At 37.7% G+C, this 12,628-nt stretch overlaps 2 protein-coding genes across 2 annotated transcripts; one reads left to right on the forward strand and one right to left on the reverse strand.

Annotated features, from left to right (window-relative positions):
* Positions 1-1,178: 1,178 nt before the first annotated feature.
* Positions 1,179-10,297, reverse strand: Exo70 (exocyst complex component 7). The gene is made up of 17 exons (XM_073085635.1): positions 10,063-10,297; positions 9,618-9,783; positions 9,249-9,376; positions 8,606-8,680; positions 8,219-8,336; positions 7,416-7,627; positions 7,188-7,252; positions 6,960-7,060; positions 6,689-6,865; positions 6,100-6,281; positions 5,628-5,766; positions 5,107-5,202; positions 4,702-4,808; positions 4,512-4,618; positions 4,258-4,351; positions 3,531-3,725; positions 1,179-1,348 (listed from the first exon to the last, which is right to left on the reverse strand). The coding sequence occupies exons 1-17, from the start codon at positions 10,108-10,110 to the stop codon at positions 1,307-1,309; spliced, it is 2,052 nt and encodes a 683-aa protein (XP_072941736.1). The 5' UTR covers positions 10,111-10,297; the 3' UTR covers positions 1,179-1,306.
* A 627-nt stretch (positions 10,298-10,924) lies between these two features.
* Positions 10,925-12,539, forward strand: LOC140751937 (protein transport protein Sec61 subunit gamma). Its single transcript, XM_073086051.1, has 3 exons — positions 10,925-11,081; positions 11,175-11,271; positions 12,315-12,539. Exons 2-3 carry the CDS (start codon positions 11,178-11,180, stop codon positions 12,425-12,427), a joined length of 207 nt encoding a protein of 68 aa, XP_072942152.1. The 5' UTR covers positions 10,925-11,081; positions 11,175-11,177; the 3' UTR covers positions 12,428-12,539.
* The last annotated feature ends 89 nt before the right edge of the window (positions 12,540-12,628 follow it).

Genomic DNA, 12,628 nt, shown 5'->3' on the forward strand with positions numbered 1-12,628 from the left:
TTTCTTTGCAGTTATGAACACCTGGTACATTGATGTTTGTTTCAAAGCGACCAGTGCCCCAAACGCGTCTGTGCGTTTATTGCGATGCTACGAATGGATCAATTTCTTTGAAGTTATGAACACCTGGTACATTGATGTTTGTTTCAAAGCGACCAGTGCCCCAAACGCGTCTGTGCGTTTATTGCGATGCTACGAAGAATGGATCCATTTCTTTGGAGTTATGAACCCCTGGTATATTGATGTTTGTTTCAATTTGACCAGTGCCCCAAACGCGTCTGTGCGTTTATTGCGATGCTTCGAATGGATCTGCATTTAAGTCAAGTTTGAGGCAATATCGATCTTAAATATTCATGTGGTCCTAGTACATTAAAACTTATTTCATCGCGACCGTGCCCCAAACGCATCTGTGCGTTTATTGCGATGCTACGAAGAATGGATCCATTTCTTTGGAGTTATGAACCCCTGGTATATTGATGTTTGTTTCAATTTGACCAGTGCCCCAAACGCGTCTGTGCGTTTATTGCGATGCTTCGAATGGATCTGCATTTAAGTCAAGTTTGAGGCAATATCGATCTTAAATATTCATGTGGTCCTAGTACATTAAAACTTATTTCATCGCGACCGTGCCCCAAACGCATCTGTGCGTTTATTGCGATGCTACGAAGAATGGATCCATTTCTTTGGAGTTATGAACCCCTGGTATATTGATGTTTGTTTCAATTTGACCAGTGCCCCAAACGCGTCTGTGCGTTTATTGCGATGCTTCGAATGGATCTGCATTTAAGTCAAGTTTGAGGCAATATCGATCTTAAATATTCATGTGGTCCTAGTACATTAAAACTTATTTCATCGCGACCGTGCCCCAAACGCATCTGTGCGTTTACCAACCAACACTAAAAAGTGCGAGAGAGCTCTCCTAGTTTGAAACGGTATTAATCATATCTCTTGGAGTTATGTTACCCTGGTACATTGATCCCTTAACATGGCCCCAAATCATTTGTGCGTTTACTGCATACTACGTGAATACGACTTTCAATACTATCATGACCATGTTCATATTAGAGTGCCCACAACGCGTTTTACACCAAAAAAAATAGAGTAGTGAAATCCTAGAGTAATTGAGTGATGGCATGTGCATTAAATTTTGCAACCATGCAAGTTAAATAAAACATCTGAAGGCCACAAAATAAACTTTATTAGGCATATATGAATATCAACTATCAATAAATAAGTTATTCTAAATAGAATATAACTGTGCTTAGCATACTATATTGCTATACGTATATTTTTCATGAGTTCGGAGTATCTACGCAGCTTCGTCGAAATAACCGTCCAACTGCGTGGCGATCTGAAATTAAAATAGTATTAATGATTTAGTTATGAAGTATTTTCGCTCTGATGATTTAATATATGAAAAGATCAAATTAATGGTTTTTAATTTGATATATAATTTATTAATTAAACAAAAATAAATATATTATGTCTATTATGTCTGCAGTTTTTCCATCTTTTGTAAAATTAACTAAATTAAAAATTCTTGAAATACCGTTTTTTATCATAAAGAAAAACATAATGTTCAATTTGTAATGTTTGAATATAGTACATTTTTTTGTTGTAAGACTAAGGCTGTATTCAGTACACCTAAGTGTATTGTTAGCATTTTTAGAAAGAGAACTCTAATCTTACGTACATAAATTCTTCAAAAGATTGCCGCATGGTATATAACTCGTTCTATATTCGCGTAATATTTTGTGTCTCACTCATAGCTTAGCGTGCAAGTGAGATACAAAATATGAATAGAACCGACTGTATTCTGTGTTTGCGTCACACTCAGACTTTGTCGCACACGTTTAGAGTGAGAAAGATGCATAATAATTTGAATTTCTTTGGAAGAACGACCTCCTTTATAGTTATATTATCCTGGTACCTGAACTTGGTTAGTTGCGTGTTGAAAAACGTGAAGTTAAGGGGAAAAAATAATAAATATTACTGCGAATTTTGCAACCAATTTCTAAAATAAAATAAGAATTTAACTTATTTCCATCATTTATATTTTTTTTCCAATCGCCCCATAACAAGTATAACTTCAAAAAGTATTCAAAAACATTTTTTGTAATTGAATAGGTTATGCTGGCGGAACATTATGTAGCAATAAAAATATAATTTAAACCATTTCCAGAAATTCGTGTTAGATATCGAATTTAAGGAACTCCTTTTTTACAATTTCTTGATATATTGTGAATTTATTTATTCCCTTTACGTGTGATCATTAGTTGTCGAGTAGTGTCGTCTGTTCCGCAAGATGGTAGAATTTGATTTATAACGACCATAGTTTTGTTCAACGGATAGGACATGCAGATAATTGTAACATCATCATCAACCCACTATTGTCCCACTGCTGTGTACGGGTCTCCTCTCAGAGGGCGTAGTAGAGAGGGAGTAGCACATAGCCCAACACGCTGGCCAAGTACGTATTGGTAGACTTCACAGACCTTGCGACATTTTTTTTACTAAATGTCTCAGGTGTGCAGGTTTCCTCACGATATTTTCCCTCACTGTTTAATCAAGTGATAATGAATTTGTAATACGCATATAACTAAAAAATCAGAGGTGCGTGTCTGCGATTGGAACCTCGGACCCCTCAATCGAGACGCCGAGTTTCTTAACCACTAGGCTATCACTGCATACATAAGATAAATTATTTCATTTATCTATTTGAAATATATTTATATTTCTATATATTTGAAGGTGGTAAAAGCCTTTGTGGTTCGATTCCAGCGACACCACAGCACAGTATTAAGCGCTTATATGTCATTGTTTTGTTTTGAAGGGTGTGGTAAAGGAGACATACTTTTCCGAAACGTTCCAGCTTAGTCCTCAGAGGTAGTGACGAATCTGTGTCCGACCTTAGGTAGGAATATCTAATCCTAACTGGGGTTGATTTGAGTTGACTGGGGTTGGACTGCATGTTTGTTTGCTACTCCTATATTATAAAAAAAAACCTCGGACCCCTCCATCGAGAGGTCGAATTTCTTAACCACTAGGCTATCACAGCATACTTATAATTAATTGGCATGATGACAGTATTAAAAAAAAATAAAAGAATAAATGATTTAAGTAAACACAATATATTGAAAGGATTCTCAAAAATGACTCTGTTTAAAAAACTTTAAATTTATTATATTTTCAATAAAATAAAAGTATGAAATACGGCTATCGGCCATTTTGTCTGAAACGGTAATCGGGGTGCGGATGACATCATTTTTGGAGATGTCACTGAATTGCTTGAAATTTTGTATGGGCTGTTCTAGTGTGACGTCACCAACGGACGCCATGACACCCGCGAGCGTTTTCGCGCTTAATTCAAAATAGGTATAAAAAGATGGTATTGTTTTTGTTAATACTGAAGTTATTCCAGAAATAATACGATTTTTGGAATCAACATGTACGTACATTATAGAAGGGTTTTATAAAATTTGTCATCATGCCTATCATTTCGTACATCTAGTTGAAGTGCGCGGGTGCGTTACCTGCAGCGGCGTGTACTTGACGTACTTGTCGGGGTTCTTGCTGAAGGGCAGCGGCGCGTGCGCGGCGTGGAAGGCGGCGTAGGGCGGCAGCAGCGCCGCCTTGTTGTCGCGCTTCAGCGCCTCGCGCAGCTCCGCGTCCGGCACGCTGTAGCCGCGCTGCTGCCGGCAGCACTCCTCCCACTCGCGGTTGAACGACTGACATCGTACAATACAATTTTTAAATTAAACTGCAATTTACATGATGTAGTGAAGGTAGTAGAACGCTTTGTGGTTCGACTCCGGCGGCACCACCGCCACGCCTATTTCTGCCTTATACCAGCAGTGTTAAGCGCTGCTGTGTTTTGGTTTGAAGGGTGTGGTAAGGAGACATACTTTTCCCAAGGCATTCTGGCTCAGTCGCTCAGGGGTAGCGACGCATCTGACGACCTCCGGTACGAATATCTAATCATATCTGGAGTCGATTACAGATGTCCATGGGCGACAATAGTCACTTACCATCAGGTGAACTACATGCTCGTCTGCTACTCCATATTATAAAAAAAATGTTAAATTACTACTGCGGTACATGGAGGTCTACCAAACTGCATGGTAATGTGGGGTACAGCTTGAAGTCAATTACAGATGTGTTGTCTCACATGAAGATTAAAACGAATTATGTAAGTCAGCCCGACAATAATAGTTTTATTTTGAAAATGACATTGATTATTAAATACTATACTCAACTTACGGCAAACTTATCCTTGAGTATCTGCCTATCCTTGTCGCGGAGCTTCACCGGAAGCGGTTCATCCAGAACCAAGTGTGATAACAATTTGTTCCAACTATAAAAAAATCCCATAACATATTACTGACTATTCAATGGTTAAGTATAGTTAAAAGTCCAAAAAAAACAATAATACAATTAATATTTTGTTTACACAAAAATAACATAAAAACGTCTATATTTAACGGGTCACAACTGAACTGAATATAGTACAGTACCTTTGTAAATAGTTGTTCTTATAGTCCTGTATCATGTCGCGATAGTTGGCTTCGCACTCGGGCTCCGCCAGTGCCAACACGTCCAAGAGGCCGCTTCGTTGTAGACCCTGAGAAATATTTTTATAAAATAGCAGTAATAAGCGATTGTTAAGTTAAAGGTACAGAGTATCAATAAATATCTTTAACATACCTGTAATAAGTAGAGCGTGTTATTAAGAAGGAATATAGCCTTAAGTGCATCGGGGTACTGCTCGCTCTTGTTCCTCAGAGCCAGGTTCAGTTGCGCCAAGACTTTACCTGTATGATATAATAAATATTTATTACACATACGAAACATTAATTAAATATCATTTACGTGATGTTTGAAAATAATATCCCACATTATAAAATCTTTTTTAAGATCTAAATAATCCTGAAAGGAGAATTATGATACTGGGTTGAAGACGATGATGTTGAGATTGAAACATAGAAAAGCCGAGTTCGATCATTTGTACAAAAAACAGTTAAATGACGATTATCACTTTATATTCTGAGTGAAATAAATAATATAAAGTGACGTCATAATAATGGCTTATTGAGTGTAAGGTTGACTTACGCATGTATATGGAGAGCATGAGCGCGTTGCGGTCCTGCACGCCCGTCACCTGGCTGGCCGCGCGGATGTAGGCCGGCTCGGCCGCCAAGGCGGGACCTAACACACACAAAATTACACACATTATTTCCGATTACTGCACATAATGAATTGACTTACAACAGTTTTTCTTTTACGGTATAATCAGGGCTCTAAAATTATTTACGATGCAATACAATTTAGTGTCACGTATTCTAGTGTATTGTGGTACAGGATTATGTAGTATAGTGCGGTTTTATTTAAAATGTTATGGCCTAGCGCGGTCCAATGTGGTGCCCACTGCACTACAATCTGTTGCGTAGTGTAATGCGGTGCGTTTGGAGTTTACCATGGCAACCAGCTGTAATGCGGTGTGATACAGTATGTGTACATGGGTAAGGCAGTACAGTATCGACGACGTGCAGGTGCGCGGCGGCGGCGGCCAGCTGGTGCACGGTGCGTCCCGCAGTGCGGTGGTGCAGGTCGTGTGTGAGCGCGGTACGTACCGACGACGTGCAGGTGCGCGGCGAGCGCGTGGCAGTGCGCGAGCGCGGCGGCGGCCAGCTGGTGCACGGTGCCGTCCACGGCGCCCGGCTCGCTGTCGTTGCGGACGCCTTCCACCCACTCCTCTAGCGAACGAACACACTGTGCAGAACACAAATGTATTTTACATTACACACTCCTAATTAGACACTTCATTATAAATTAAGACTATTTCTTTTCAACGTATTTACTTTATATGTTCCATCAAATCACCATAATTTAATCAGCGTTTAATCCTTTGCTTACTAAGGTAAGTTTAATGACCATCCTGTAAGAAATTGATATCTTATATACGTCAGGTTTCGGACACACACGCTCGGTCAGTACACTGACGCAAGGGGGTCACACGCGGACACTGTGTTGACACAGTGACGTGAGACACCTGCACAGTTCCCTACCGAGCGATGGCATGCTACCATAATAGCGGTTACTGACGTGGTGCTGGCAGGAGGCGAGCAGCGCGGCGTAGGGCGCGGGCGGCGCGGGCTGCAGCGCGCGCGCCAGCTCGGGCTGCAGGCGCTGCAGCCGCGCCAGCAGCGCCCAGCACGCCGCCGCGCCCGCCGAGCACTTGCTGGCGGCCTTGCGGCTGCGCGTACACGCTCGCTCCACGTCCGACGCTAACACACACAAACACACACATGTTATTATTATGCCTAATAATTACATGGTCTCGACTGCCACAAATGTCACTGACTTTTATCTTATTTTGCTAAGTCTAAAATAACCGAAGGCAAGTCTAAAGTTCTCCATTTCTTAGTATGCAGTAAATAACTTATTGTGGCACCCAAGTGGTAAGATCGTGTAAAATTGTGCTGTAAGATCCATGTTAGTACAGTGTATTTTCGAAGTAAAAGACGCATCCAGTTCCGTGTACATGTAAACGAAATCAGGTGTGAATAATGCGTACTTGATAACGCTTTATTGTTATAAGGTTTGACACTCCTGTAGGGAGAAAAGTATCACGCGGCCGAGCGCATGACGCCGCGGACATAATGCGGAGGTTATCGAGAGATGCAGGTGTTACCGAGCAGCGCGAGGCAGTCCTTGAGCAGCGCGGCGAGCAGCGCGGGCAGGCGCGGCAGCGGCACGAGGCCGAGCGCGTGGCGCTGCTCGCGGCGCGCCAGGCGGCACACGCCGGCCGCCAGCGTGCCCGCCGCCTCCGCCTCGCGCTCGTCCGCCGCCTCGCTGCACTCCTCGCCGTCTGCAACAACGCATGCATACACACTCACATATTATGTATTCACATATCGGCAAATTCTGTATACAATCACTAAAGTAAATATAAAATAACTTACAGGAATCGTTAATAGAGCGCCTCGGCCCGATGGCGAGCCCTGTCGACTGCTCCAAAGTTTGAGACGCTTTCATCATTATTTTGTTCGCGCGTTTTTCAATACTGGAAATACAATGTAATATTAATTATTTCCGTCAAGAATAAGTTACATATTAAAATAATCGTGTTTGTAAATTTTTGTGTGTTTGAATGTGTCTGATAAACTAATAATATAGTTCTTTATACTAACACTTTTTGAATCTTGCTTGTTTTCTTAGTGGTGCTGTCTGAACGATGCAGCATATTCTTGGCTCTCTGTAAAACATAAAGCATAAAATTTACAGTAAATGCAAAAATCCATTCTGTTAAAAAGAATAATATAGTATAAGCTAAAAATTACTTTATTATTATAAGGGGAGAACAATATTTCTTTGGTGTATATGATAATATATGATCGTTAAAAGCGTAGTTTTCTTACCATAAGCGGCGAGGCGGCCATGGACCGGGAGCGCAGGTAGTCGCGGAAGGCGACGAGCGAGGAGCGCGCGGCGGGCGCGCGGATGGCGAGCAACGGCGCGGCGGGCGGGCGGCCGGCGTCGCTGAGCCAGGCCGCCGCCGCGCGCATGCACTCCACCGCCGCGCCCGCCGACGACCCGCTGCCGCTCACGCTCACGCTGTCCACACTCGAATCTGAACAACCCATCCATTGAATCATTCCTTCATCATTTAATATTTACTCATACACTCTTAAATTCTGTGTTTGGCTTGAATGATATGTTTATTTTAGATAATAGATGACAATGCCTGAAATGTTTATAGCAGGACATCTATCATCCATCCATCCATCAGTTATATACCTAAATATAATCACCTAATTAATGTTTATTAACATAGTCAAACACTCTTTATCTATGATATCTTTAACTAAAATTACACACTATCAATGATTGGGTTCAATCAATATTAAAATTATCATTGCATTGTAATTCCATCAATTAACTGTTAAATAAGTAAATTAAAATATTAATAAAAAATACCACCAGTTATGTAAAGTTACAAATCCAAACAATTACAAATTTCTGTAAATTGCCACCTTTGAAAATTAATTAATTGAAAATAGCTGATGAATAATTACTTCAAAACCAGAGGGCTGATTTACATACTTTTCCCTTGCTTTAATCAGATACACACAATTAAACAAGTCTCAGTAAAACATACCCATATGTAACACATAAACCCGTAATTTGTTTTGAGACAAAATGCCTCTTTATTATTTCTTACCTTCTTCTAAAGCAATCATGTCCATTAAAGTAGTGGGAGAGACAGGTCGTGTGTTACGACTTAGCAGGTCTTCAAAGGCATTTTCAAGCTTCAAAACTCCAGTGTTGTACAACTGATTCTGTAACATGGACATTCATATTATTAATAGTCAGAAGTTTCAAAAATATCTAAAGATTTATACAGTGTATTCAAAGATAAGTAATAATAGCAATGAACATTTTAAAATCCCAGGGAAGACTTAAGTACTGTAGCTTCCCCACCAATAAATATTGGAGCAATATGTGGAGTGAGCTTTTTACATCCCCCTGTTAGTATTCTAGCAGTCTGAAAGTATTCTAGCAGAAGGATGTAAAAAATGTTGCAATTAAAAATATATCAAATACTTACGATATTCTCCAATTCCACACTTTGTGGATTATTTTTATTGAAGTAGTTCTGTGCTTCAGCCAATTTATCCAAAGCCTGCAAAGCACATTTTTAAATGTTTAACCTAAAATCATAGATAAGTATAATCTCACCGACTTGTAATTGAAGGAAGCCATTAAATGGCTTTAACGGCTAACAAATGTGTCAGCCATTAAATGGCTGTCATGGTGTAATATACGCGGAACAATGCCGACATGTGAAGTTAAGTGGTGCCAAAACACGAAATCGAAGACAAGTACGGAGAAATATCATTTTATTGGTAAATGATCTAAAAACTACATTTAATAAATATTTTTCAAACAAGAAAATAGATGACAGTAACAATTTGAATTGTCAAAACTGGATACATTTTCTTGTTAGGAATGAGTAATCTTTACTAATGTTTGCCTAAAATTGATCAATTTTATATCACCTTTTAGTATCCATCACCGACACACATATTGAAACAACACTAAATACTAAACAAGGTGAGCAATTTACTTACCAAATACTTCATTTACTTGCGACTGTACTACTTTATACATTTTAGACAGATACACACATAATTTAATGATGCTATCATCATGATGAATAAGCCCTAATTAATTTACTATTAGAGTTATACCTCAAGGTAGACTTTCAAAGAGTCTGTGGAGGCTGTGTGAGGACCAGCTTGTATGAGGTCAGCTAGTTCTCTGGACACCATATAATAGTTTATTACGTGGTCTAGGGCCTTCACTGTTTTCTCCATATCTGGAATACAATACAAATATTACATTTTTACTTTTTCTATATAACTAATATAAATATTATTACACTACACTTACATTTAGATGATTATTGTAACAGAAGTAAAATAAAAACTATGGAAAACTGCTATTATAAGTCATAAAATGGTGTGGCAGTGGTGCCTACAGTCCAATCACTACATTCAAATTTTATATAACTCATACAATTTAATATATAAAGAGTGAAAAGTGCTTCTGCCACTCACTCTGATGAATCTGTTGCAAGCGAGCTGTGTCTCCATACAGCGGCAGCACAGCACTCTCCAGCTGCTGCAGGCGCTGCTCGCAGGCGCCCAGCACGTTACACACGTCGCCCGCTAGAGACGAGCTACGGTTCGCCGCCGCCTTCAACTCCTGGATGTTAGTCATCTCCTGGGATATCAAATAAAATAAAAAATATATATTTATACACAAGACATAATAAGCATGAAGGTATTTCTGGCAAAAAGAATGCATTCATGCATGCATTAAATATACGTCGTGATTACGCCCCTTTAAACATCCAGCAATAAATAACATAGCTATATTGTATTAGGCATAATAATATTAATATTTTTATAAAACCTAATTAAGAGGTACGAAGTGATATTCAAATAGATGATATTCGTGGAAATTACATTACATTTAAATGACATTCTGTAGTTTCTTTACCTTTTTCAACTTCATTTCGATTTCAAACTTCTTCTCAACTGCGTACATGTTTCTAACGAATAACCAATTATCGTGTTATATAAAATATTCGTTAATTCCGTTCCTTTGCTAAGTATTTAAAATAAATTCATAATTCCATGAGAAATAATACTAAAAGAACTGTACCAGAAAATCTATGTATATTTTGTACAAAAGTTGACACAACACAAGACAAATTGAAACTTATTGACAATGACAGCAATGGCAAATATGACATATGAAAGTTTGATAAACATAGCCGTGTTCAGAACCAAAATCTTTGTTCATTCACAAACTTTGTTGTTGATTTTTTTTTTTTAAACTTGCTTACCCTCATTTTCATCAAAGCAATAAGAGCTTAGTAACCTATAGAGGTGTAGATCTACCCAAAGAACATAGAGACAGCGCCTACCGTGTACACTTGTATTTCAGTACATAAATAAAATTCTTCTGAGACTTTGCACTTATATAAAACTTCATATCTATTAATAATGAATATGATATTAATAAATGTTTATAATTATATCTATTAATATACTTATATACGGTAAGTTGTTTACTTTTGTTTTGTATAACAACAAAAGTTCGGAAAATCAAATCTCTACTCGTCAGCTTTCAAGTATAAAAAATTGCAAAGGTAGAAGGCGCTGAACAAAAATATATCGTCTATGGACATAAGAATAAGTGAAGTAATAATTTATACAAGATTTCTTATACGTATTTTATAATTAAAACTGTGATTTTGATGTTAACATTAAATTATGAATTAATGATCTAAATACAAATATAATATATTATATACATTGAGGATACATTGAGGTAAATGTATCCGATAATTAAATATGGTGACGTGACGTGCATTGTCGAGACGTGGCTGACGTATGTAGTTTTGGCCTGTCATATAATTTCCGAGTTCTCTCACTTGCGGTTGTTGTAATATCATTTTTGTGAAAATAACAGAGTTCTTCCTCGAACTATAATTCAAATACAAAAAATAACAAGTGAGTATTTAATGAAAAAGTTAAACAAAATAGATTTAATGTGTGACTCTTCTGTGTTGATTTTGTACAAATATATTCTTGTTCTTATTTCAGAAAATGGATCAAATTGCAAAATTCGTCGAACCTGGAAAGCAATTTGCTAAGGACTCCATCAGATTAGTAAGGAGATGCACAAAACCAGACAGAAAGGGTACGTGTACTTTGTATTATAATATCTAGACTTTTCCAGAAGCCATAGCTGGCCAAGTATCTATGTGTGCATAGAGATAGCTTAAAAATAATTCGTACTCCAGAACTCAACGTGTTGAACAAAGTTAAGATAGAAAAGGGAGATCCATATGTTATTCAGTTAAATTGCTAAGAGTTAATGAGATTTAATCGACAGATACTTTCTAAAAGATTGAGACCCATGACAGCTGTTTCTAACAATTCCAATTCACGCGTTTCTTTACTACTAATTATTCATTTAAATATTGCAAAGTCGAATGCTTCAATATATATTCATTGTGAATTGTGTAATTATTTTTTCTAAGAGTAAAATATATTTGTATAATGTAATGTCAATGATTGTTTCTTTTTGCTGTTCCTAATTAAAATATATTGTATACACCTGAAAGGAGAAGAAGACAATAAACTGTGTGAACTACCTTTTGAATGTGGTACAACCCTTAGTAGCTTGACTGCAAGGGCACTACTGCTACCCCTATGTCAGCCTAGTAATTATAGTATTAAGTTTTGCTTTAAATGGTAAAAGAGACATACTTATCTGAGGCATTGCGACTAAGTCCTTGTGTGTGACAACCTATGGCCAATCTTATAAGAATCTTATATGGGGTTAATAACAGATTTCCATTTCCAGATGGCAGCAGTTGCCACTTATCAGGTGGATTGCATGCTTGTTTGTTATTTCAATGTTATACAACAATAAAGTATTATTTTTTATTTGTTAAGCTTGATTGGAAAAAAATAGTTTATCAATAGGTATTATGGAAGTTGTAGGCAGTCCTCTGCCTAACAACTGCCTCAAAAAGACCAACTTCTTTCACATTAATCAATAATACTTTAATTTACATTCAACAATCATACCTTAGGTTACTATGTTAATTATACATATAATACTATGACATAAATATTGTGATGTAAGTTAGTTGTTGGAATGGTAATCTATGTATTAAATGGTAAACTATATATAAATCTACTATATTTTTTACTAAATCATTTCTTTTTTTCCAGAATTCCAAAAGATCGCCATCGCCACAGCCATCGGATTCTGCATCATGGGATTCATCGGGTTCTTCGTGAAGCTGATACACATCCCCATCAACAACATTATCGTCGGATCATAAACTGTACATACTAATTTAGCTGTAACTCTACTTTAAGCCCCATGTCTTAAGTTAATGCTCCATTTCATATTCCCTATTCTGTGTTTATTAGAATAAATTATTCCGTTTTGTATATTGTTTGCTTTTACTTACCCTTGGTTTTAATGGTTTTATAAATGTCACTAAATATGTATTCACAACAACGGAGAAACTACTATTAAT

This window comes from Epargyreus clarus, unplaced genomic scaffold (genome assembly GCF_041222505.1).
Source record: "Epargyreus clarus isolate Ecla_fem2 unplaced genomic scaffold, WU_Ecla_fem_2.2 ptg000023l, whole genome shotgun sequence".
NCBI lineage: Eukaryota > Metazoa > Arthropoda > Insecta > Lepidoptera > Hesperiidae > Epargyreus > Epargyreus clarus.